The sequence below is a fragment of the Tachysurus vachellii genome, chromosome 18 (assembly GCF_030014155.1).
Source record: "Tachysurus vachellii isolate PV-2020 chromosome 18, HZAU_Pvac_v1, whole genome shotgun sequence".
Lineage (NCBI taxonomy): Eukaryota > Metazoa > Chordata > Actinopteri > Siluriformes > Bagridae > Tachysurus > Tachysurus vachellii.
In genome coordinates, this window is record NC_083477.1 from 2,461,588 (window position 1) to 2,489,087 (window position 27,500).

The 27,500-nt window shown below is 42.9% G+C and overlaps 4 protein-coding genes across 8 annotated transcripts in view; 2 read left to right on the top strand and 2 right to left on the bottom strand.

The window, feature by feature from the left end:
* LOC132861725 (transmembrane protein 265-like) overlaps window positions 1-5,558 on the top strand; it is a 12,896-nt gene extending 7,338 nt beyond the window's left edge. Inside the window, exons 2-3 of the mRNA XM_060893308.1 lie at window positions 2,176-2,355; window positions 3,562-5,558. Coding sequence (XP_060749291.1) covers window positions 2,176-2,355; window positions 3,562-3,732 — 351 coding nt within the window. The 3' untranslated portion in view covers window positions 3,733-5,558. The remainder of the gene's footprint in view (window positions 1-2,175; window positions 2,356-3,561) is intronic.
* Window positions 5,559-6,404: 846 nt separating this feature from the next.
* On the bottom strand, window positions 6,405-17,008 carry prr14 (proline rich 14). Of its 4 annotated transcripts, none has more exons than XM_060893304.1 (9): window positions 16,864-17,008; window positions 14,917-15,091; window positions 14,551-14,665; window positions 13,962-14,005; window positions 10,654-12,927; window positions 10,387-10,498; window positions 9,984-10,093; window positions 9,253-9,321; window positions 6,405-8,161 (listed from the first exon to the last, which is right to left on the bottom strand). In XM_060893304.1, the coding sequence occupies exons 1-9, from the start codon at window positions 16,868-16,870 to the stop codon at window positions 7,852-7,854; spliced, it is 3,216 nt and encodes a 1,071-aa protein (XP_060749287.1). In that variant the 5' UTR covers window positions 16,871-17,008; the 3' UTR covers window positions 6,405-7,851. The 4 variants fall into 4 exon arrangements, with proteins under 4 accessions (XP_060749287.1, XP_060749285.1, XP_060749289.1 ...); XM_060893302.1 differs by having other exon boundaries at window positions 10,387-10,525; XM_060893306.1 differs by having other exon boundaries at window positions 10,387-10,525; window positions 16,815-17,004.
* A 476-nt stretch (window positions 17,009-17,484) lies between these two features.
* cd2bp2 (CD2 (cytoplasmic tail) binding protein 2) lies at window positions 17,485-22,922 on the bottom strand. The gene is made up of 7 exons (XM_060893307.1): window positions 22,811-22,922; window positions 22,179-22,254; window positions 19,424-19,556; window positions 19,165-19,322; window positions 18,469-19,072; window positions 17,972-18,057; window positions 17,485-17,745 (listed from the first exon to the last, which is right to left on the bottom strand). Exons 2-7 carry the CDS (start codon window positions 22,251-22,253, stop codon window positions 17,635-17,637), a joined length of 1,167 nt encoding a protein of 388 aa, XP_060749290.1. The 5' UTR covers window position 22,254; window positions 22,811-22,922; the 3' UTR covers window positions 17,485-17,634.
* Window positions 22,923-26,333: 3,411 nt separating this feature from the next.
* Window positions 26,334-27,500, top strand: part of pheta2 (PH domain containing endocytic trafficking adaptor 2) — an 8,467-nt gene continuing 7,300 nt past the window's right edge. The window contains exon 1 of one of the 2 annotated variants that reach the window (XM_060892910.1): window positions 26,334-26,550. The gene's annotated coding sequence lies outside the window, so the exon portion shown is untranslated. The remainder of the gene's footprint in view (window positions 26,551-27,500) is intronic. The other variant, XM_060892908.1, reaches the window with a different exon arrangement.

Here is a 27,500-nt window from a genome sequence, read left to right on the forward strand (position 1 = left end):
GAGTGTTACAGGGTCTGTGAGTGTTACATCGTCTGTGAGTGTTACAGGGTCTGTGAGTGTTACAGGGTCTGTGAGTGTTACAGGGTCTGTGAGTGTTACATCGTCTGTGAGTGTTACAGGGTCTGTGAGTGTTACATCGTCTGTGAGTGTTACAGGGTCTGTGAGTGTTACAGGGTCTGTGAGTGTTACAGCGTCTGTGAGTGTTTAAGGGTCTGTGAGTGTTACATCGTCTGTGAGTGTTACAGGGTCTGTGAGTGTTACAGGGTCTGTGAGTGTTACAGGGTCTGTGAGTGTTACATCGTCTGTGAGTGTTACAGGGTCTGTGAGTGTTACATCGTCTGTGAGTGTTACATCGTCTGTGAGTGTTACAGGGTCTGTGAGTGTTACAGGGTCTGTGAGTGTTACATCGTCTGTGAGTGTTACATCGTCTGTGAGTGTTACAGGGTCTGTGAGTGTTACAGGGTCTGTGAGTGTTACAGGGTCTGTGAGTGTTACAGCGTCTGCGAGTGTTACAGCGTCTGCGAGTGTTACAGCGTCTGCGAGTGTTACAGCGTCTGCGAGTGTTACATCGTCTGTGAGTATTAATCACTCTGTAATAAAAGGAGACGGGAGAAAAACGTCAGTGAGGAAAACTTTTATCTTCTTCCCTTCATTGTTACTAAAGTGTGTAAAAATTCGAATCTGTTAATATGGAGCCAACTTTGCTTAAGTCCCTCTGAGAGGGTTTTCTCCACAGCTGGAGATACAATAAGCCAGGAAAGGTCTCGTCTTCTCCCAGAGAAAGCAGACATGTTCATTTTTCTTCAGAAAAATTGCTAACTGTTTTGCTAAGTTGTAATTCTGAATGTTAAATTTGATGTTGGATTTATTTAAATTGATATGTATTGAAATGCTCTGTTTAAAATATTTAAAGAGTGATTAATAAACACAAATGGAATTGTTTAAGTATTGTGCATTATTTTTCACATTTCTTTTACTATGGAATCGGAATCAGAACCGGGAATCGTAAGGCAGAACTGGAACCGGAATCGGAACCGGAAAATTCCTTTTGATACCTAACCCTACACACCACACACACCACACACACCCTGAAAACCAGAGTAACAATCCCAAACCGTTGATAAGACTTGATAACACTGATGCTGAGACATTAACACAAAACAACTATTCTCACATAACAATAACTTTTCTCACATCCTGCCATGTGAGAAAAGTTTACAGTTTATTGTGTGAAATCTGATTAACAAAATCCTAACACAGCGTCTGTGAGTGTTACAGCGTCTGAGAGTGTTACAGGGTCTGTGTGTTACAGCGTCTGTGAGTGTTACAGCGTCTGTGAGTGTTACAGCGTCTGTGAGTGTTACAGCGTCTGTGAGTGTTACAGAGTCTGTGAGTGTTACAGCGTAGTGTTACAGCGTCTGTGAGTGTTACAGGGTCTGTGTGTTACAGCGTCTGTGAGTGTTACAGCGTCTGTGAGTTTTACAGCGTCTGTGAGTGTTACAGAGTCTGTGAGTGTTACAGCGTCTTTGAGTGTTACAGCGTCTGTGAGTGTTACAGGGTCTGTGAGTCTTACAGCGTCTGTGAGTGTCAAAGGGTCTGTGAGTGTTAAAGCGTCTGTGAGTGTTACAGCGTCTGTGAGTGTTACAGGGTCTGTGAGTGTTACAGGGTCTGTGAGTGTTACAGCGTCTGTGAGTGTTACAGCGTCTGCGAGTGTTACAGCATCTTCTTCCCTTCATTGTTACTAAAGTGTGTAAATATAACTTATGGAAAAACAGCCATTTGTCCTCCATTTATACTCTCTCAGTTTATCCCTCTCTCTGTCTCTCTCTCACTCTCTGTTTCTCTTTCTCTCTCTATCAGCAGTTTCACGGCAGGTTTTGGTATTTTTCTTGTCTATTTCTTTCTTCTTCTTTATCATCAAAGCTCCCACCTGATGAGTGACTTCTCTTCTGTGAAAGTTCTAACCCATTTCCGCTCGAAACTCATTTCCTGCTTTCCTTTGAAGGGTGTTTCAGTTCAGTCTCTTGTTTTTCACCACCAAAAGCCACACTGTAACCTCTGTGCTGAAAGGGAGGATATTATTCTAAGATGAGATGGGACTGGAAGGTGAAACCTCTCGTGATAATATGCCCGGCCGTATTACTGATCATGAAGACGTGATTGTTTCTGATGTAGATAAAAATGAACCACGAACCAACAACCAACACTCCACTGAACACAATAACACACTCGGGGGATGTGGAGAGAGGACCTGATGATCAACACCAAGTGAGAGACTACAGGAAGTTGGCCATCTGCAGCATCATATGTGGCCTGTCCTGTGTCGGTGTTGTGTCTCTCATCTACTCAGTTAAGGTAGGGAAACACACACACACACACATGCACAGACAAACACTCACACACACACACACACACACACACACACACACACAGACAGACACTCACACACACACAGACACACACACAGACAGACACACACACACAAACACACACGTACACAGACAGACACTCACACACACACATACACAGACACTGACACACACACTCACACACACACACACACACACACACACACACAGACAGACACAGACAGACACTCACACACACACACAGACAGACACTCACACAGACACTTACACACGCACACGCACACAGACAGACACACACACACGTACACAGACAGACACTCACACACACACTCACACACACACACAGACACACAGACAGACACTCACACACACACACAGACAGGCACTCACACACAGACACTTACACACGCACACAGACAGACACTCACACACACACACACACACACACACACACACACACACACACACACACAGACACTCACACATGCGGACAGACACACACAAACACACACACACACACAGACACTCACACTTACACACACACAGACACTCACACACACGCAGACAGACACACATGCAGACAGACACTCACACAAACACACACGCACTCACACACACATACTCACAATCTCACACACAGACAGACAGACACACACACTCACACACACGCAGACAGACACTCACACATGCAGACAGACACACACACATACACACACAGACACTCACACTTACACACACACAGACACGCACACAAACAGACAGACACTCACACACACACACACACACACGCAGACAGACACTCACACTTACACAAACACAGACAGACACTCACACATGCAGACAGACACTCACACAAACACACACACACACACATACTCACAATCTCACACACAGACAGACACGCACACACACTCAAACACACACAGACAGACACTCACACATGCAGACAGACACACAAACACACACACAGACACTCACACAAACACACACACACACAGACACTCACACATGCAGACAGACACTTGCACAAACACATACTCACAATCTCACAGATAGACAGACAGACAGACACACACAGACAGACATAAAAAACAGATGCAGTATATATATATATATAAATATAAATGAAGATTAAAACAATAATGATTCTTGTCTCTTTTGAACCTCGTGTCTTCTTCCTTATTCTTCCCAGACTCGAGAGCTCAACAAGAAGTCCGGTGGTGAACCAGCGTACAAGGCCAAGGAATATTCGAAAAAAACCCTAATATGGGCAGTAGGAGCCATGGTGGCGCTGGTGGCTTTTATTATTCTAATCATACTGCTGACGGGACTGCTGTCGTACCTGCTGACGTTTATAAACTGAAACACAGGAGCGACAAACGACACATGGACAACATCTGAGAACAGAAATGCTCAGAGTCACAAACCACCCAAAGACATGTGGTAGACATGTTAGTGTAGTGGTTACAGTGTTGGATTACTGATCAGTGTTCAAGTCCCAGGTCCACCAGGCTGCCACTGCTGGGCCCCTGAACAAGGCCCTTAACCCTCAAATGCTCAGTTGTATAAAATGAGACAAAATGTAAGTCATTGTGGATAAAAGGCATCTGCCAAATGTCATAAAATGTAAATGTCAAACACGGACAGACCCCAAAGACAGACCCTCAGACCCTCAGAGCTACTCACGGACCCCAAAAACCTGTTTATGGTGCCATAAGACCCCAAGAAAAAATATGGAGCTCCACCACCTCCAGCTCCACCACCTCTAGCTCCACCACCCCCAGTTCCATCACCCCCAGCTCCACCACCCGCAGGTCCCCCAACAACAGGTCCACCACCTTCAGCTCCACCACCCCCAGCTCCACCACCCCCAGCTCCACCACCTCCAGTTCCATCACCCCCAGCTCCACCACCCCCAGCTCCACCACCTCCAGGTCCCCCAACCCCAGCTCCACCACCTCCAGCTCCACCACCTCCAGCTCCACCAACCCCAGCTCCACCACCTCCAGCTCCACCACTCTCAGCTCCACCACCTCCAGGTCCCCCAACCCCAGCTCCACCACCCCCAGCTCCACCACCCCCAGCTCCACCACCTCCAGGTCCCCCAACCCCAGCTCCACCACCCCCAGCTCCACCACCTCCAGGTGCCCCAACCCCCCGCTCCACCACCCCCAGCTCCACCACCTCCAGCTCCACCACCTCCAGGTCCCCCAACCCCCAGCTCCACCACCCCCAGCTCCACCACCTCCAGCTCCACCACCTCCAGCTCCACCAACCCCAGCTCCACCACCCCCAGCTCCACCACCTCCAGCTCCACCACTCTCAGCTCCACCACCTCCAGGTCCCCCAACCCCAGCTCCACCACCTCCAGCTCCACCACCCTCAGCTTCACCACCTCCAGGTCCCCCAACCCTAGGTCCACCACCTCCAGGTCCAGTTCTTCTGGTCAGTAATGTGTACGTGTGAAATATCATTCTGTTTAAGTGAATTCTGTTTTAATTCTGTTGGAACAAACATTCACACTGAACAAGGATCTCAGACCGGAGAAGCCATAATGTCTCAGACTTTCAATAAGTCTTAAACCAACAAAAAATGGATAACGATGATGATGATGATGATGATGATGTTAATAACACACCAAAAGGTCAAACTAACAAGGAGACACAGAGACTCCTGATAAACTCCTGATCGAAAGTTTCTCCCATTTGGACTAAACTTCTGGACTGAGATCTGGACCCTGTTTACACTGTGATGGACTTCTACAGGGTTCATGAACCTTTCTCACCTGGTGGACCAGCGAGCATTAATGTTATTGTTCCAGTTACTACTTTTACATTTTATATTCGCATTACGCATCACAGGAAGTGTGTTTATTCAGAATCTTTGAGGAAACGATAGTCACTTTCCATGAACGAACAAAATGTATGTTGTTTTTTTGTTGTTGCTCTGTTACACGTTCTCTATAACGTCGTATCAAGCTGGTCTCAAATGTACCGTATTTAATAAAGTAATATATAGTCAGAGAAATCAGAACAAACTTGACACGGTGATAAGGGAGATCGAGAAGACATCTCATCCTGAACAACCTGCTTACACACAGACTCATGAACAGAACGTTCAGTTCTGTTTTAGATGTTAAACTACAAACCCTGATTAAAAAAAAACATTTAATTATTTTTTTACCAGAAACTGGACTTTCCTCCTGTTTGTCTCGTGTCCGTGCTGATGACTGAACGTCTTCCTCACGTCTCACTCCACGGTGGTGTTAATATGAAGCTCATATGAAAGTAAACACTCGGGACTTTAAGAGTTTGTAGAGTTTCATCACTATTTCTGTTTTTCTCAAAGAAAAGATCCAGGAAACGGTTCTTTTCTTCCACACCGATGTTTGTGTCTTCAGAGTAAAGACACACACACACACACACATGCAGACAGACACTCACACAAACACACACATGCAGACACACACTTACACATGCAGACAGACACTCACACAAACACAGACACTCACACAAAACACACACACAAAGACAGACACTCACACAAATACACACACACAAAGACAGACACTCACACAAAGACACACACAAAGACAGACACTCACACAAAACACACACAAAGACAGACACTCACACAAAACACACACACAAAGACAGACACTCACACAAACACACACACACACAGACAGACACTCACACAAACACACACACGCAGACACACACACACAAAAGCAGACACACACAAACGCAGACACACACACAAACATGCAGAGACACTCACACAAACACACACTTACACATGCAGACACACACTCACACAGTCTCACACACACACATTCATAGAAAAGATCAAGAAAAGGTAATTTTTCTCCACACATACGTTTGTATGTTCAGAGTAAACGTTGATATCAAACCCATTTCTGCTCTCTGAGAAGCTCCGAGTGTTTGTTCATCTAAAAAGCAGCTCAGATTTCTCTTCAACACTAAAATTCAGTGTAAGATCATCAACAGAGGGACAAACACACGTCTAAAACACTGAGAGAACGACAGTCTGATTTATTTTAGATCGGACTCACAGACACGACATCAGACGCTTCTTTATACTGATTAAAAACATCCCAGAAGTCCATCAGAAGTCCATCGGAATGTTATTGTATGGGTAAAAAGAAGCGTTAAGAACCTTTATGTTTACGCCTGTATGTTGTCGAGGACACAGTATACTGTACACGCGGAGCATCACGGCGTGTGTGTGTGCGGCGTCAGAGCGGCTCACGGTCTCGTGTTTCCCCTCCGACACGAAGCGCGAGACTGTGTTCCGTTTGTTATACACTTTGTTATTTCTGTTGTACGTTTTACATTTTGTACTTTTATACCGTGAACAATAAATAACATAACGTACGTTCCAACTGTTTACAAGCAAATGTTCAGTTTAATAAGTATAAACATTAAAAAAAAAAGAGAGACAGGTTTTATATACATATATAGAACACAAGACAATTCACCTTCACCAGTTTCTTGTAGCTACAAGTGAGTTTACATTTATTTAACTTTAAAAAATAATAATAATAATAATAATAATAATAAACACATAACAACACAATGGACGGTGTGATGGGACTTGTTTTTGTCCGGCGTGAGAGAAATGACTGGAAATGAGCTAACGGATTAAAAAAAACGATAAACAGAATCCTGTAATCCTATTTTACAAAAGTGTTTATACAAACAATAACAACAACAACAACAACAACGTTCCCTGAGAGATCGAGTGAACTATTCAGGAACCTCATGACTCTAATAAACGGCAGACGTGCATCGATTTATTTATTTATTTATTCATCCGTATTCGGTACCGGACGTCTGATTATTGGCTGTAACCTCACATCGAGCGCATTGACGTTAAGTGCTTTGTAGGAACATCTTGACGAGAATACGATCCGAATCGTTCTCGAATGAAACTTTATCTGACGAGAGAGGAGCGGACGAAGTGAAACGGAGTCGTGTTCGTCGTGTAAACAGCTCACTCTTGTGGCATTTACGACTTCAGGAGCAGACGTTTCCTCAGACCTTGGGTTCGTTTCCCCGTTGCCTAGCAACAGCTTTCGCAATACTTGAAACGCCTGCATGGCGAGCGAGTCGTGTGGCGGCTTCTCGGTGACTAGGTCACAGGTTTCTAACAGAACGTACGACGCATCAGTATTTGCTCTATAAAGTAGTGTGTTGTAAGTGAAACACGACACTGAGACAGACGCCGAATCGAGCTGTTGATCAGACAGAAATATCAGTTATTACATCTGTGAATGAACTGAAGTCTGGAACAGGAACGTGACGGAATCTCACACGAAGTTAAATGCTCTCTTCAATCCCTCAGGAAAACTTTAGAAGCGTTCGCAGCCATCGGACCGCCCCTCATGTTAAAGCCGTACGAGCGTCCGTACCGTATGTACGCGATCACGAGCCCGAGCACGAGCGAGACCGTGAAGGTTTCAGTAAACCATCTGTTCCATCGCCATCCACACATCCAGTTCGTTTAGTTTTGTGCACAGGAGCAAATCAACGTCCTGCAGATGAACCACTACTTCTTCTCTGCCTCTGCGGGTTCTTCCGGTCCCGGGATTCCCTGCTGCTTTTCTCTGAGCTCCGCCCCCTCCTGCTCCACCAAACAGAGACCTCCTCGGTTTCCTGGCCACGCCCAGTTCTGGAAACTCGACAAATCTCTTCACCCGTTTCGGACCAATCAGGGACTGGGAACCGTCTCGCCGGCTGAGAGGGACTTCGAATATGGTCTCTAAGCGCCTGGAGGAAATAAAATATAAAATCAGTCAACAAAAATTGTTCTAGTAATTATTAACATAATGAAATGTTTAAAGTTATCCAATAGGAGCTTAGATGTTTAGATGTTAAGATTAAACATCACTGGTCTCTTGGTCAAGTGTCTTCTACTGTGTCCCAGTTTACCTTCGCTAAGTAGAAGACACTTGACTAAGAGACCAGCGATGTTTTAACTTAATCCCTTATGATTGGTTGGTGAACACAGCGTGTCTCGTTCCGACCAATCAGGAGCCACACCTGAAGGTCACAAACAGAGTCACCAGGTGTGGCCTCTGATTGGCTGGAATGAAAATCTGCAGCTTACACCGGAACTTCACACACAACATCAGACTCCTGTGAGTAAACAGAGTAAAAGAGTTTTTTAATTCTCTAATTTGCCCCAGTACGATCTTCTTCTTCTTCTTGTTGGTGAAGGGGAAATGAACCGATAACATAATTTAAGCTTTAAAATGTCGTCTAGCTGAAACCTAAAAGTCTAAATCTCACTCATCAAAGTGTGTGTGTGTGTGTGTGTGTGAGAGAGATGGAAGAACAAACCCTACACTTAAAAACCGAGTTGTGGCCAAGATAAACGTACTGTACAAACACAGCACATGAACCAGAAGCTGAATGTGAACCTGAATAAAAATACAGAAAAAGAAAGAATCCTTTCATCTCAAAATCATCCTTTGGTGTATTTTTTAGATCGGACACACGGTGTGTATTGCACTGTAATGGTACCAGTACACACACCTGGGACTATTTTTGGGTAGTAACCAGTCATGCTTTTCAATACCCGGTGATGTGATGTAAAGGTATCCAGCCAATCACGGGACAGTGGGCGGAGTCTGTCGTAGGTGAAGCCAATCACGGTACAGTGGGCGGAGTTTGTCGTAGGTGAAGCCAATCACGGTACAGTGGGCGGAGTTTGCAGTAAGTGAAGCGTGTGTGTGTGTTGTAGTGCCTGAGCACACAGCCATAACTAAATCTATAAAGAGTGAAAGCTCTGAGTGTGGACGCGATACAGAAGCAGACGTCACTGAGCGATTGTGAGTGTGTGGTGTTTAAGGTCTCACCCTTCAGGAGGCTTGCTGAAGTTCTTGTTGGTGTAGATCTCCTCCACGCTAAAAACCTTCTTCTTTATCCTTAAAATAAACAACAGTCATATTTGTATACATGTGAATGTGCGCACACACACACAGAGAGAGAGAGAGAGAGAGAGAGAGAGAGAGAGAGAGAGAGAGAGAGAGAGAGAGAGAGAGAGACCGAGAGAGAGAAATACACAAAAAGACACGCAGACAGACAGGCACAGACAGACAGGTAGACAGACAGACAGGCATGCATAGACAGACAGACGGGCACTCAGACAGACAGGCACGCACGCACAGAGAGACACAGACACGCATACATAGACGGGCAAAGAGACAGACAGACACGCATGCACAGACAGACAGGCAGGCAGACAGACAGGCATGCATAGACAGACGGGCAGGCACACAGGCACAGACAGACAGACAGGCACGCACACACAGAGAGACAGACAGACACGCACCTACAGACAGACAGACAGACACGCACACACAGAGAGACAGACAGACACGCACCTACAGACAGACAGACAGACACGCACCTACAGACAGACAGACAGACACGCACACACGCACACACAGAGAGACAGACAGACACGCACCTACAGACAGACAGACAGACACGCACACACGCGCACACAGAGAGACAGGCACCACAGACAGACATGCACGCACGCACACACAGACAGCCAGAGACAGACAGACAGGTGGTAACTGACCTAACGGCTTTGGGGAGACCCATCGGGGTCAAATTGTACTGTGGTTTGGGAAGAGTTTTGCGGATGCGGATGGAGGAAACTTTTCTCCGTTCCACTTGCTTGTTGTCAGTCTGGAAAAAAAAAAAAAAAATCAGGACACCGACGTCAGTACGAGTCGTTAAAGCACGTTCTATCTCAACTGACGTTCACACATGCGGCGAATTTTATGGTCCTATTAATCGTCTCCAAAGCAACAACATTTATGATTTATAACTAAAACAAAAAACTCTGGAGGGAAACAATCTATGGTTTGTGTACGAAGTCCAGCAGTGTGTTTGTTTATCGTATCATACGAGATGAAGGAAAAGCAGTGAGGAAGAAATTTCAACTGGACAAAAACACCACGAATCGAGTTGCACGGCACCTTAATCTCTGAGTCAGACAAAGCTTTCTCCTCCGATACAGCTGAGATTTGCTTGTTTCCTTCCTGCTGAACCGCACCTTCATCGGTCTCCATCGACACGGCATTGAACACACTGCGAAGAGGAAACATCAGATGTGTTCTGTTCATTCAGTAAAGAACAAAACAGGTGAATTCAGTCAACAGAGTAAACAAAACAGCGTGTGAACGTTTTATCTCTGAAATTAAAAACCGTGTTTTCTCCAGCGTCGACGCATCGTGTTAGATTACCTGCAGTGTGAGGACAGGGAGGACTGATCACGAGCGCATGGAGCGTCGGTGAAGAAAGCAGATCCGCCGGTCACCCTAGAGGTAGCGGGAGAACTTAGAGAAGGTGGCGAAGGAAAAGACGACGACGCGGCGGTGAGGTCGCTGCCGCTGGCTCCGTATCCGCTGTCGTCGTCGTGTCCTCGGCTCGACTTCTTGGACAGGAACGCCAGCGGGCTCGATAAAAAACAGGAGACGAGGAACGCCAAGGATTTGGAAGGAGAGTTTGGGTATGAATGATTAGAACCACTGCCCCATTTGGGATACACTTCCTTGCGGAGACACAAGGGGGCGATCTCTCGCGCCATTTCTAGGCTGCACACTGTGTGTCGGCGGGTTCGCTTGATCGGAGACGGGACGTCTACGTTTACATGAGGTCCCTTTTTCAGGGGAGAGGAAGGATAAAGCGTTTTGTCGTGGACGGGAGCTGTACGGGAGACGTTACCGTGCTGTAGCGAGGTGATGTCTGGGCAGGAGAGGCTGCGTTTGAGCCCGTTCGAGCCTGAAGACGTCGGACCTGCGTTTGGGTCGTCGTCATTTTCTAGCTCTTCCTGTGTTTCTCTTTGCTCTGAATACACACACCACCTCGTCTGACGGTCAGCCTCTGGCTTCTCGACATCTCCGTCTGTTAACCGGTTCTCTGTCACACAAAAACAACCCTCAGGTGTTGGACAGGAAGCGTCCGTGTGAATCGCGCCCTCTCCTGTTTTCCTGCCCTTTGTCGTTAATCCACAGGTCATGACAGAGTTTGCGTCCTTTTCCCCGTCCAATCCGGATCCTACCTTCAGCGTCAGAGACATTGACATCCCCTGATCTTCAAACGCATCCACGTCTCTTTTAACTCTTCTCATCTTCCTAACGTGCGTTTTTTTAGCGGTCGGCGTAGCGGAAGTCTCGGTTTTCCGCTTTGCTCGACAGATATTGTTCCTTCGCGCCGGTTTTGAAGCTGATGCTCCGTTGCTTGACCTTAAAGGCTCTGTCGGATCACCGCAGCGGCTTCCTGTGATGTCGGGTTTAATCTCTTCGGTCGGTTTGGTCTGTTTACGACGTCTAGTCGTGCGGTTACCTGTCGCACAGGTCGTGGACCCTGACGACGGAGGACCTGCTGCTGCAGAATTTATTCCATTTGTGCCGAGACGATCCGGAGACATACCTGTGGTGGAATCGCTCGTGAAGTCCGAGGCCACTAACGTACATTTCGCGCCGTTTTCTCTTTTACTTCTACTTCTGGATGCTCGCTTCTGACCGACTCTCTCTCTCTCTGAGGAATTACAAGGTCTTAAGCCTGACATTTGAACATCTCCACTGTTGCACATGCTAATGCTAATGCGATTAACTGAGACCTGAGGCTTTCTCAGGTTAAGAGTCTGAACCAGCGTCTCATTCCCCAACGTCTTGGTCTGCGTGACCACTGAAGATTCCTCTTCCTCTCGGTCCAATGTTCCAACTGTTCCTTTTTCCCCCACACGTTCCACCGTCTCCTCTCGTTCACGTCTCTCCAGTCTTCTGCCTTTCTTCCTCTTTCCACCAACCAGAGTTTGAAGCCTTAACTTTTTGGGTGAAGGCTGATTTTGATCTTGAACTTCACTTTTCTCCGCCTGTCCTTCGTGCTTTGTTGAGTCACGTGACGACTTGGGTTCACACAATACGGTCGACTCCTGCTTTGCTTTCTCAGAACCTTCTCTAAGGCTCGTCCTGTCGGGGTCCGTGACCGTGTGAGAGAGCGGATGTGGTTGATTGGTTGATCTGGTGCTTGTGGGGTTTAACAAACCAAAAGTCCCACCGTGCTCTGGGATCGAGTCTCGTCTGCGTTCTGACCCGTTCTGCGAAATCGTAACTTTATTCTGCTCTGAATCGCTCACGGTAATTGAGTCGGAGTCAAAATTCAGCCTCTGAACGACTGGCGATTTTCTGCGCTCTTCTTTTGGAGACGCGTTTTCTTTGCCGTCGGTTCCTACATCCTCCTTGTTCTCGGTAGTCACAGACGGAGGTCCGTTGTCCGACCCGGCCGGAAGCTCGTTGGGTTTGAAAAGCCGGACAGGACTCATGACGATCTCCGTGAAACTCGCCATCTTGGATTTGAACGACTGGAAGAGAGGACCGATCACCCATCTCTTTGCCGGTGGAGGACTTTCCGGACCTTTCTTCTCAGAATCCTGGGATTTAACGGCATCGTTTGAGCCTAGAGATAACGATGTCAAGTCCAACTTGCGTTTACAGGACCTTGTGGGTTTATCTCTGAAATAAAAACACACAAAATAATATTACAATCGTGTCGATCAGCAAGCCAAAGCACACGCGTGTGTGACTGACACGTGAGAGCAGCTCACGTCAGCGAGCGCTGAGACACGGGCGTTTGTGATGCTGGACGTTTCACACTGAATCCTGCTTCTTCATAATCTCATGTTTCTCGATCTACTTTCCTAAACGTCTTATTTACATATTCGTGTATCGACGGTCCTGATTGGATAAATCCAGCGTGAGAAAGCTTTAAATAAACGGCTCTGTCTCACGCTTTCACATCGGTGAGGAAAAGTGTTCAGGTCTTTAGTTTGTTGATATCAGACTCCTGTTGTTCCGGTCAGAACCTCATATCCAGTTTGTCCTGAACAGACTTTTCTGACCATAACACAAATGTACGATTCCTGTAACTGTTCGACGCACCTGATACGAAGCTGAAGCTCTGTTCGGGTTGTGATCGGGTTTCTGTTGCTAAGCGACCAGCCGTAACATTCTAACGCTGCATCGTTTCACGCTGTACACGATTAACACCGTGATATAGACTTAACACTGTAAAAGCTTCAGAGCGGAGTTTCATAACCCTGAGGAAAAAGCTCACTGTGCTAAACTCACGTCTATATTACACGTGTGAAACCTTCCTCTACCCGGGGGGTAAAAGTGGGGATTAGAACAACAAGAACTTTGGGTTAAACTCTAAAGTCTGGAAAGAGTTTAACTGCAAAATGCTTCAGTTAAAAAAAAAAAACAAAAAAAAAACACACACAACACATTACAGAGCTTACGAGACGGATATCGTGCTCATATCAGCTGATTATCAATCAGCAGCATTGGACTAATCGGACTGCTCACGCTGAACCTCAAGACCTCGACCTCATTCTGAGGTAATCGTCTCTCACAAACACATTGTCCTCATTGGGTTAGTGACCACTGATACTCGCCGATCGTGCCCTGTACACACACACGCTCGGCTCGGCCGCCGTCTCTCGTTTAACTCTTCACTAACGTTTACACGAGCAGAAAGAAACACTCACTCCATCGGTCTGAGTCGACTCTCCTCTCTGTCTTGCGGTCTTTCCTGAAAGAGAGACAGAGGGAAAAAAATAAAACACAAAGATTAACAACACAAAAGAGATGTTTGTTATTCGGTTCTGGATCGCAGCTCTTCACTGACGTCGATCTCTCGTGGCGTTCTTCGCGTTCGGCCTCGTTTCCTCTCGCGTACGTGAGGGATATAATTAGTAGAGGCAACATGTCCTGCTATACAAACTGATCGTATAATTTACGGTGAAGAAACGTTATCTTCAATGAGATCATGCAGAAAAAACTACACACGAGTGTGTGTGGCTCAGTAGACCGTGAAAGTAGATTAACGTCGCTCAGTTAAACTCATTACACAAACACGGACAAGTGATTACACATCACAGCTCCACTCGAGCGTGTGTGAGGCTCGTGTTCACGAGGCTTTGTTTATATGTTAAATCGTCTGATAACGTAATCAGATGTTAGGGATCCAAAACCCTTTTCATGCTTGATTCGATTGAGTCTAATAACTTTCTTGCATTCGGAGTGGACCACAGACGTGAGGAATTATTTTAGCTGACAGATTCTAGTGAAACATACCGTGCCGTATCTATCCGAGTACAGTTTCTGTTCTGAAGAGTCGGCTCCGTCGCCGAGGCTCGTCCTGGACGTCTTTGGACTTCTGGTTGCTGAGGAACTTCCTGGATCGTCGGAGCTGAGGAACAGAGCACAGCACACGCTCCATGTTATTCAAAGGTTTGTGTACGAAGGTTAACGATGTCATTACACCGGCCGCGTCTCGGCTGATCGACTACGTTCAGAGTACGAACGGTTCCTCCGTTAAAGCGGTCATTAAGGGTCTAATGTTTGCTACCCTGTTAATCCTCGTCATCTTACATAGAAGCACAACAACTTAAAATCTTGACTTCAAAAAAAAAAAAAAGTGTCAAGATGTGAAGTCTGTACCAGTGTAAAACAGGAGCGTGGGGAACAGCCTGAGGAAGATGGCCATTGCGGTGGCTGGGACAAAGGGCAGAGGGGGAATTCTGGCGGTCTTCCTTCATCGGAGTGACACGAGGAGGGATTTGCTCTCGGGGAGACGTCAGCATGTCCAAAACCATATCCCTCAGAGTGCCTCGACCTGCAGAACACAATCGGAATCAGAGCACACGGAGATCAGTGGAGGTGAAGTGACGTTTAAATAGAGGTGACATCGTTAACGTTGCTCTGTAGAGTCAGGAGATCAGGTTATAAACGTACAGGTACTGGGAGGCATCTTACAGCACAATCGTTTATTGTCTGAAGGGTTTTTCCCCTCAAGCCGCCACCACACACACACACACACACACACACACACACACACACACACACACGAGTGAATGAGGGTGACATCTATAAGAGACGAGTAAAAACAGGCTTCCATGTACTAATATTAAACTTACTCATTCCAAAACTCATCAGGGTTTACAGTATTATGGATTTGTTTAGATCGCATTTACAGCGAGAGAACAGAACTGCACGGATGCACCAGCGACGCTTATTATTTAATAAAGACGAGAGAGAAACAGGACAGATTTAATCCTGAAAACACAGAACGCTTCGGATCCACCGCCTCGAACCTGACCAGGATACAGCAGCGCTCATGCGGAAGGAAACTTAGTGAAAGTACATGCAGAGAAAAGGAACGATGTGCAGCAGGAAAAAGAACAGAATGAAGTGTGGAACACAGAAAACATTGACTGTATTAAGGAACCAGTTAAAGTGTGTATTAAGAAGTATCTCTGTATTTATTTTATAACTGGAACATTATCCAAAACACAAGATAATTAATGAATCCAAATAAACTATTAACAATGAATCAAGTGAATAAAAAAAATATTATTTTCAGTAGCTTTATTTATCTGTTAACAGCTCTCTTTTATTTGGCTGCATGTTATCAGTGAAATCATAAATAAATAAATAAATAAATAAATAAACAAACATTAGAGTCAAATGTGTTCTGCGTTCATGAGATTATTAGCTTTATTAGCTTTATTAAGCATTAAAATTAATGTAATAATATTAATCCCTTTTTATTTTATTATAAAAAAGTTCATGTGAGCATCAGTAACACTGTTGTTTTTGTTTTTTAACTTTAGATAAATTAGCACATGGGTCAAAAACAGCACAATCTTTTAATAGGAATTAATTCTGTCTGGTTTAATGGATTAAAAATAAAACGGTATGTGGATAATAATGTAATTTATATTTTATATATGTATTTATATTTATATAAAATTGTATGTGGATAATTAATATAATATAATTTATATTTATAAAATCGTATGTGTATAATAATAATAATAATAATAATAATAATAATAATAATAAACAGTAATATAATATTTAGATATTTAGATATTTATATAAAACAGTATGTGGATAATAATATAATGTATATATATTTACATATATAAAACGGTATGTGGATAATTAATATAATTTATATATTATATGTTTATACATTTGTATACCAACATATTGGTATGTTGATAATAATAATAATAATAATAATAATAATAATAATAATAATAATAAAATTTATATATTTACACATTTATCTATTTATAAAACAGTACATGGATGATAATAATAATAATAATAATAATAATAATAATATAATTTATATATTTAGACGTTTATATTAAATAATTTTGCACAAATACTAACGATTATAAATGTTGTAATGAACCTATTTTATGTGAAATAAACCAGTTTTGCATCTTTAAAAAGGTCCAAAGTGAATAATGATAATAATAAACACCACATTGTTGTTATAAACACGACACAAAGCATTTAAAACTCTTAATAAAACACATACGGACTTCATCCGACCTCTCCGGCAGGTTTCCGTAAGTAAACTTTATAACTTACAGCTCATTAAACGACACCAAACCCGCGCTGGGGGACGTTTTCACGCCCAAACTGCAGCCCGAGTTTCGCCATTTTTTATTTTATGTTTTCAACCCACTCTATTCACCCGACGCTCCCTAACCGTCCTGACCAATCAGAGATCTTGTTTATCGCAAAGGAACTCAGATAAGGGTCCAGCCCGGGCCAATCAGAACTCTCGTTACAGCTGGGCCAATCGGAGCGTAACATTTACACGGCCATGAGTCGGAAAAAATAAAGCAGAAGAAAGCGAAGGCTTTGATAAAGCAAGTGACCAATTAAATGTTAGTATGCAAATGAGTCAAAGCAAGGCGACTAATCAGATTAAAGCAGGTCGTTCGGTCACCGTTTGATTTACATCTCGACTTAATTATAGCGCACTAGATGAGGCGAAGTGACCGTTATTTCATGCCCTAGTTAGGGCGCCTATATAGGCAGCGCGGGGATATTTAGGACTCAGCCATTGATGTAGGCGATTTGGGTTAACGGTAAACAAAAGCACCTTAAAAACCGTCTACGCATGCGCGCAGCACTACACATGAGCTCATCGACCTTTCCAGCCAACAAAATCTTTATTTTAAAACAAATGTACACGGTATCAAATGGTGTTAATCTGTCTGTTTAATATAATAGACATGTATATCAGAAAAACAAACACCAAACAAACTCTTATAAGGAGGAAAAAAAAATTCTGACATTAAAAACACAAGTCAGGTGTCGAAAACAAAATGACGTAGTGCACGTGCGAGCGAGTCACGTATACAGATCGAAGTCCAATCTTTTGGAGTTGTAGAACTGCGCTCCTTCCCGGTCGACCCGCCTGCAGTACACGCCGTCTTTAAAGTAGCCCTGATCCACCCAGTCCTAGAGAATGATACATGTAATAAAGAATAAAGCAAACGTTGGTGTTCATAAGGAAAATAACGTCTGTGTCTGGTTTCTTTAGTTACAGGAGCTGGGAATTATTAAACATGTTGTAAAATAGCATGTAAATTATTGCTCCCGACGATCCTTTATGTCGGAAACAGTCCCACGTCCCTAAGGACGAGAGAACACACCGATGTAGTAAACATGAGCTGAAGATACTCACCTGCATCTGCTGGCTGCTGAAAGGGCCGTAGAGTTCAGAGTTCTCCTTGTTTTCCCATTTGTACTCCCACATGACCTCATCGTTCACTGCAGAAAAAAAAAATACAGACAACAAAACCCACAATATGTTAAAAAGAACAAAAAAAGAAAACTAAAAAAAAGAGTTGCACCGTGATGCAGACAAGAGCCGCAACCTTGTTTAAACGGAAAATTTGGGCAGACGGGAATTTTCTAGGTGTTTAATCGATCGTACATGAAGGACGGCGCTCCTCTGACCACACAAGGATGAAAATTTAGTCCCAGAGTCAAGACCATGATCGTTTAAGCTGAGAAGAGAGGAATGACGAGGCTTGTCTTTTAAATAATTAGCGCAGAATCATGGATATGATCATAAAAGAGGACATGAGCTAAAAAGATTCACTGAATACACACAAATAATAAGAACATTATGTTTAATGAACTTCATCGATCAGATTTCTAGTAGTCTCTCCCTTTTACCTAAACCACTATCGGTTTCCTCGTCCTTCTTCTTCTCTCCTTTCTTCTGGCTGTGCTGTTCGTCGAACTGATCGGCAAACATGTCGAGCTCATCCTCTTCGTCCTCCCCTTTCAGGTCGTCCCCTTTGGCTGCTGCGTCCCTCTTCTGCATCCCTTTCAGTCTGTATGCCAATTTTTCATACGTCTGCTGATAAATCTCATATACCCCGAGCACCACCAGTCTGTCGGCCAGCGCCGTGAGCCTGTCTAGCTTCTCCGTGTCTCGGATGGACGCCTCGTCTTTTTCCTCTTCGCCCCCTTCACGCACTCTGCTCTTTTTCTTCCGACCTCCCAGTCCTCCGAGTCGGCGGAGCCCGGCAGAGACGGTCTCTCCGGGCTGCAGTAGGTTCACCAAGGCCTCAGTGAGCTGAACCAGCGTGAACGAGGCTAGCGGGTCCTCCTGTGGCTCGCTCTCTTCCTCTTCTTCATCCTCCTTTTCGTCCTCTTCCTGTTTCTCCTCCCGCTGTCTCTCCTCCTCTGCCTCGTCCTCGTCTCCGACTCGGCGACGCCGCTTAGCAGAGAGTCCCTTCTTTTTCTTTTTTATCGGCTGCTCTTTGATTTTTACCTGCGCACAGACAAAAACCACAGAAATAAGATTTACCGCTACAGTATACATAGTAACTATAAATCGTCATGGCGACGCCAGCAAGCTCGCACCCAGTCGATGTTGTCCAGCCAGTTGTCTCTGATGTCTTTCTCTTTCTTTATAAAGTAGTTTCCCTCTGAGTCAAAGTGACCCTCCTCCATTTCCTCTTTCAGGTTAAAGGGAGTGATGGGAACACCTTCATCACAGTCGATCGTGGACATTTCCTGACCTGCACGCATACACACACATTTTCTGGGGCATGTTAATTATTATTAACATGTTTAATTAACAGATTTTTTCCTTGACAAAACACTCTGATCAATAACACACCTTCGATATCGTCGCTGGCCAGGATGTTGTATTTGCTGTTCCTTTCTCCTTCCTCTCCCTCATCTTCCTCATCACTGTCCAGAGAGTGTTTCTCCTTAAACCTCGAGCCAGGTCCACTCACCTCATCATACATCTGTGGACAGTCAGCACACATGGGAATTTAAAAAACAGTGTATTGCTCAATTCTAGGATTTCAGCCAAGTCTGTAACATGTCAGTCCTGCAGCAGTTAGCAGACTCATTACACCGATACATGCTTGTGCACGTTCACAGCTTGTCGATCAAAAATAAGCCACGCCCCTAGTTAGTGCAAGAGAACGTGATGTGACTCAGACCTGCACTCTAACACACTCAGAAACAGAATGATCTTTATTACCAGTGTGTTTTCACATACGAGGAATTTGTTCTAGTACAGAAGCTCCACTGTGTAACAGAATGACATTGACAAGACACGAACACATAATGTACATTTATGCATAATGCATTAACACTATCATCAATGGATCCATAGCATCTGGTCAGGTACCAACTACTTTCAAGAGAGCAAGGGTTATTGGTTCCCATCCTAAAGAAACCTGCTCTGGATCCATCAGACATCTGTAACTACAGACCGGTGTCACTTCTCTCGTTTCTTTCAAAAATTCTTGAACGCATTGTCTATAATCAACTGTCTGTCTATCTCTCACAGAACAACCTCCAAGACCCCAACAGTCTGGCTTTAAAGCAGCTCATTCCACAGAGACAGCCCTTTTGGATGTCTCTGAGAAACTAAATGCTGCTAGATCAGCCAAACTGTCATCCGTCCTTATCCTCCTTGACCTTTCAGCAGCGTTTGATACGGTAAACCACAAGACTCTCTTGTCCACCCTCAGGAGTCTTGGGATTTGCGGATCAGCTTGGGAATGGTTCGCTTCCTGCCTGGAAGGACTCTCATATCAGGTAACATGGAGGGGAGTGACATCTACTCCACACAGACTCTCCACTGGTGTCCCACAGGGCTCAGTACTTGGTCCTCTTCTTTTCTCCCTGTATACTCACTCTCTTGGTGAAGTTATTTCCTCACATGGGTTCTCTTACCACTGCTATGCTGATGATACACAACTTATCTTCTCTTTCCCACCCTCAGATACCACATCTTCTGACCGGATCTCAGCATGTCTGGCAGAAATTTCATCATGGATGACTGCTCATCAGTTAAAGCTCAATCCTAGCAAAACTGAACTGCTGATCATCAGGTGATTCATCCCCAGGTCATGATCTTGCTGTATCCTTGCACAACGATCTGATCTCCCCTTCAGCCACAGCTCACAACCTTGGGGTAACCATGGACAATCAACTGTCCTTTTCCTCTCATGTTGCTAATGTGACTCGCTCATGTCGGTTTCTTCTCTACAACATTAGAAGGATTCGGCCATTTCTGTCCACACAGGCTGCTCAGGTACTTGTTCAGTCTCTTGTCATTTCTAGACTGGATTACTGCAACACACTGCTGGCAGGTCTACCTATGAACACAATCCGTCCTCTGCAAATGATCCAAAATGCAGCTGCACGGCTTGTTTTCAACCTGCCAAAGTTCTCACACACCACCCCGCTGCTGCGATCCCTCCACTGGCTTCCGGTAGCTGAACACATCAGATTCAAAACACTGATGCTGGCCTACAAAGCCAAAAATGGACCAGCTCCCTCTTACCTCAAAGCCCTCATCACTCCTCACACTGCACCTCACACCCTCAGATCTACAGCACTGCTCGACTGGTCCCACCATCTCTCAGGGTAAGAGGCAGGTATACTGTACTACAAGACTCTTCTCTGTTCTGGCACCAAGGTGGTGGAATGAACTTCCCCTAGAGGTCCAGACAGCTGAGTCACTGGATATTTTCAAGCGGCGGTTGAAGACCTACTTATTCAGGAAACACTTTCCTCTTTCCTTATCATTTGCATTTAAAAAAACAAAAAAAAACACCTTTGACACTTTTTCATTGTAACTCTGAACAAATGTTTTAAACTCATGGTATCTTAAGTATGTAACTTAGTGATCCAGCATTAATGTATTCAATGTTAGAGATTTAAGCACTTATGTACGTCGCTCTGGATAAGGGCGTCTGTCACATGATGTAAATGTAGATTTCTACTGTTGGGTTTCTCTCTAACACATACACACACAGACATGCACACATGCGTGCGCACACACACACATACACACACAAAGACACGCGCACACACACATACACATACACACAGAGACACACACACAGAAACACACACACGCGCGCGCACACACACACACACACACAGAGAGACACGCGCACGCACATACACACACACACACACACACACACACACACACAAAGACACGCGCACGCACACACACACACACACAAAGACACGCGCACACACAAAGACACGCGCACACACACATACACACAGACACACACACACACAGAGACACGCGCACGCACACACACACACAGACAGACACGCACGCGCACACACACATACACACACAGAGACACGCGCACACACACACATATACACACACAGAGACACGCACACATACACACACATACACACACAGAGACACGCGCGCGCACACACATACACACACAGAGACACGCGCGCACACACACACACACACACACACAGAGACACGCACACATACACACACAGAGACACACACAGAGACACACACAGACACGCACACACACAGAGACACGCACACATACACACACAGAGACACACACACACACACCCCTTACCTTCTTTTTCGGGACCTCGTCATCCAAACTAAATTCATCTTCACCATCTTCAAATGTGACTTTCCTTTTGGCCATTCTAAAGTGTTATTAAAGCATAAAATCATAAATGACTAAATAATATTCATTAGTAATAATTAATCAAACGGAATTACACACATTACAATGTGAGCTAACATTTAATTACAGGCTAATATTATTACCTTTAGCCTCATATATAAACTAATATTAAACAAACAATACTAGAAATTAAGCATATTATGTAAACAGTAATATAAACCACACAGGCAGCTAAATAAAAATACGTGCACACTTTTTTTCCCACCTGAATTAAGTCTAATATCACTTCCTGTTCTAATCTTTACTACAAGTTTATCGTCCAATCAACAGACGTTTCAAAGTTTCCCAACCTATCATAACATAAGAGGCCCGACACTTTTAACCAATCGCCGCGCTGGGGGCGGGACCTCACACAAAAACGCGTAGAAAAACAAAACGACGCGAGTCGAACGTAAGTTAGCAAGTTAGCTAGCGCATGAAATTCCCTGAAAGCAACTTTCTTTATAACGAGATTTGTATTTGGAACAATAATAACACGCCAAGATAAAGTGCAACACACGACTATCTGCGCCTACCTGGATGTTTTGATTGCTATTCAAACTGCGCCATTCAACTTACAAACGGAAATGACGCATTTCTTCTTCCCCTGATAGAGTTTGTTATTGGAAACGTTTAGTATTAGCGCCCCCTACAGTTCTGTAACAAATCACTGTACACGATTAGTAACGTATTTTTTGTGTTGGATTTTATCTACGAATAATTATCTACTGTAGCTACATGAACCAGCATGATTTAATATGATAAGTCCTTACTGGGGTAGTTTATTGGCCAAGTGTGTTGACACACACAAGGAATTTGGTTCCAGCTGTTTGTGACTCTCAAAAGTACAGACATAAATAACACTATAGTATACAAGACAAGACAAAACAGACTATACATGACAAGATAATACAGACGGTTGAGGTGGTTAAGGTGTTCGGCTACTGATCGGAAGGTCATGGGTTCGAACCCCAGATCCACCAAGCTGCTGGGCCCCTGAGCAAGGCCCTTAACCCTCAGTTGCTCAGTTGTAAGTCACTCTGGATAAGGGTGTCTGCTAAATGCTGTAAATGTAAATGTAAATACAGACACAAATAATACTATACTATACAAGACAAGACAATACAGACTATACAAGACAATACAGACATAAATAACACTATAATATATAAGACAAGACAATAAAGACTATACAAGACAAAACAATACAAACTATACAAGACAAGACAAGACAGACTATACAAGACAATACAAACTATACAAGACAAGACAATACAGACAATACAAGAGACTATACATGAGATGATACAATATATATTGTATATTGTATACAATACATGAGACTATATAAACAGTATGAGTATTAAAAATGAATACAGAATACATGACTGATCAGTTATGTACATAAAGTGTGAGAAGTCCAGGGTAGTGCAAATCTCCCTGTATACTCACTCTCTTGGTGAAGTTATTTCCTCACATGGGTTCTCTTACCACTGCTATGCTGATGATACACAACTTATCTTCTCTTTCCCACCCTCAGATACCACATCTTCTGAAGTGTAAGTGTTCTAAAGTGTGAGAAGTCCAGGGTAGTGCAAATAACAGTATTGTGCAATATTATGATTTTTGTTCAACATACAGCAGCAGTAGTGCGTGTAACATATACGGATGATGTGATGACTGACAGTTCTGATAATGCAGTACTTATAGATATAAAGCAGGGAATATAATTATGGTGAGTTTTTAATCAGGGTTATTGCCATATATGGGTGAAGATAGGAGCAAAAGGGTGGGATGGGGTGGTTGTTGGTCTCCTGTAGTTTGTGATGTCTTGCAGGCCTTTCCACTGCTTTTCAGCTTTGCAGAGTAGCTTCTTTTGGCTATTTTGATCTCTTTTGTCAGTAGGTTCCTGGCCTGCGTATACAGGGCTTTGTCCTCCTCTCTGTAGGCATCTTCCTTGGCATGTTGAAGTTTTTTCAGTTTGGCTGTGAACCATGGCTTGCTGTTACTGTATTTGCAGAAGGTTTTGGTTGGCACACACATGTTCACAAAAACAGATGTACGATGTCACAGTGTCAGTCAGTTCATCCAGGCTGTCAGTTCCAGCCTCAAAGATACTCCAATCAGTGCAGTCAAAACTGTATGTTGGAATAAGGTGAACCAAGCAGTGATCGGAGTTCCCCAAGCCTGCCTGAGTACAAAGCGATATGCGTCCTTAAGAATGGTGTAGCAATGATCCAGTGTCTTTGTTGTACCATTTCATTTGACAATGTTTGTGATCCATCAAGCCTCCATGACTTCACACACTTGAACTGGATGAAGAATGGATTCTCAAACAATGGCAGAGACGAGTCATTAGAACCGCTTGAAGATGACATTCCAGTGAAATTAACTTGTGTGTTATTTTTCTTGGCACAATCTTGAATTGTAAGAACTGATTGTCAGAATTTTGTTTCATTTTAACTTAGATTGTGTCTCAGGTCCATTGCAAATGGTGTCCAACATTTTCTGTTTCCAGTAATTTCTTCTTTAGTGACTACAGCATGTAAATCATTTCGTTCCTTTTCAAATTTTAGAGGATGTGATGTTAATTAATGTGTACTACTTAAACTGCAACACTAAAAGTATTTGGTTAATACCTTTCTAAAAGCCTATTTCTATTTTACTGAATCAATTACTCATTCTGATCGATTGTTGTAGACAGGGTGGGGTAAGAATATAGAATAAAGTAATGCAGCAAATAAATCAATAAACAAATAAATCCACAGCAATCAGTCAGAAAACAAGCCATAGGATTTATTTCAAGAACGCATGAAGCTGGTTTGGAAGATTGCATGAAGCTGGTTTGGAAGATTGGAAGTGTTTGTGTCTTCACCTGCACTTCTACATGCATAGCAATAAATTAAAAAAAAAAATAGTGATTGCATAAGCATTCACCCCTGTTGTTGTAAATGTTCTACATTAGTTCTGTTGCAAACTTCCTGCTGTCAGAAATCACATAATTAATAGAAAGGATTATAGTGTTTAGAGAACACACCTAAATTCTATTGTAAATTTTCCCGTCCCAAGCATAAAACAAATGCCTCACATAGCTCATAAAACTGGGTGCCAAATAAACAACTAATAGTAAATGACGCATCAGAGATTATTCACCTTTAATTACACTGTGTGTAGAAACACTTTGAAACTTCCTGCATTCTGGTGTTTAATATTCAATGGGTTTTTTAAAAAGGCTTTTAAATTTTAAAATTTTAACAAAAAAACAAAATTTTAAACAAAAAAAATAAAATTTGCATTTATAGATTTTATCCAGTGTTTGTAATATTTGATTGTTACAGAACGTCATATGACATAAAATAGATTGTTTGAGATTATTTTAGCAAATTCATTGGTGTGTGAGGATTTGAAATTAGCATCGTTGACCCTGAAATTGAAACCATGCAAAACATTTTTTGTTCTGTTAAAGGGAGTGATGGGAACGCATTCAAAACGCAGTTGATCGTGGCCATTTCCTGACCTACACACACACACACTCACACACAGACACACACACTTACACACACACACACACACAGACACACACACAGATACACACACACAGACACACACACTCAAACAGTCACACACACACACACACACAGACACACACACACAGACACACACTTTACCAAACATTTTCTGGTGCATGTTAATTATTAACATGTTTAAGTAGTTAACTTTGATATAGCTACTAAAAAAACAAACAAACTCACACACAAACAAATTCACACACAGGCACACAGGCACACACTCACACACACACACAGACACACACACTCAAACACACACACACACACACACACACACACAGACACATACACTCAAACACAGACACACAGACACACACTCACACACACACAGACTCAAACACACACACAGACACACACATTACCAAACATTTTCTGGTGCATGTTAATTATTAACATGTTTAAGTAGTTAACTTTGATATAACTACTAAAAAACAAACAAACTAAAACAATGCACTTCATGTTTTTTTCTGTTAACATAAACCTTCAGGAATAGAAACTGAGAAAGAGAATAATTGACTTTCAGTCACCAGGTAGTCCCCTGATAACCTCGTGTCTCATCACAGCTACTGTAAATACGATTTTACACACATCCTGGACCATTTCTTTTTACTTTTAAAGAAAGAACGTTGTCACGACAATAAGGCAGGAGAGAAGAAAAGTGTCAGAAGAAAAAAGAAAACAAAAACAACACACTTCAGGAGTAAAGAGTAAGTACAATGATTTCTCTTCAAACATCTGTCATATAGAAAACCTATCGTTTCATAGCTCTACATAAACAAGAAAAAAGTATGCAGATGAAATGAATGCTTGTTCTCCTGAGACAATTTTTTTTTATTAGCATTAAAAATAAATCTATTATTTATATCCAGTCGTGAGTTCACCATGTTTCCATGAAGAACATCACAGGAACATAAACGTCCTTCAACTCGATTAGCAATAGGTGCTAAATGTAATTACACTGTAGTTTCATTAGTAACAAATCTTTATAGTATAATAATCTTAAGTAGAAATATAATTTAACAATATATATGTGATAAATGTTGATAGATTATTATTATTACTTTTGGTCATTTTTCCTTTTATAACGTTCAAAGAAATACTAAAATCTTTCTTAGCTTAATTGCTAGTAGTATGTTGTTACAGTATAATCTCAATCATATTATAAAATCTTCAAAAATATAATTTAACAGTTTATCTGTGCATGTATTATATATATATATATATATATATATATATATATATATATATATATATATATATATATACATAAAATTCCACTGATATTATCTTTTATATTGTTACTGAACATTTTACATTTAGCCCGACATCTTTTTTTATTGTAAAACATATATGTTTTTTAGTCACAACTTTATTTATTCGGAGTGTTTTCCCTGATTGAGTTTCATATAGAAAAAAAATACGAAAATGAAAATAAAATCATAACCATTTCATCCATTTTTTAAAAAAGTCTTAATTTTACTAACGTTAATCATTAGCAACACTAATTAGCAGAGATGGGGGACTTGTGTCATATGACTTGACCTGAGTCAGACTTAAGTCGCAAATTTGAGACTTGAGACTTGCTTGACAAATGTTAAAAAAGACTCGACTTGACTTTGACTTGAGACTTACTTGTGACTTGCACATGTCTGACTTA

Excerpts from the sequence above, each read along its gene's own strand:
- prr14 (XM_060893302.1), bottom strand. Across the intron at positions 14,006-14,550 it reads ACTCGGATAGATACGGCACG|GAAAGACCGCAAGACAGAGA; the intron begins GTATGTTTCACT and ends TCTCTCTTTCAG. Across the intron at positions 10,094-10,386 it reads TGTCTGACTCAGAGATTAAG|ACTGACAACAAGCAAGTGGA; the intron begins GTGCCGTGCAAC and ends TTTTTTTTCCAG.
- cd2bp2 (XM_060893307.1), bottom strand. The coding sequence starts at position 22,253 with ATGGCCAAAAGGAAAGTCACATTTGAAGATGGTGAAGATGAATTTAGT. Across the intron at positions 19,073-19,164 it reads GGCTGGACAACATCGACTGG|GTAAAAATCAAAGAGCAGCC; the intron begins GTGCGAGCTTGC and ends GTCTGTGCGCAG. Across the intron at positions 18,058-18,468 it reads GGAAACCGATAGTGGTTTAG|TGAACGATGAGGTCATGTGG; the intron begins GTAAAAGGGAGA and ends TTTTTTCTGCAG.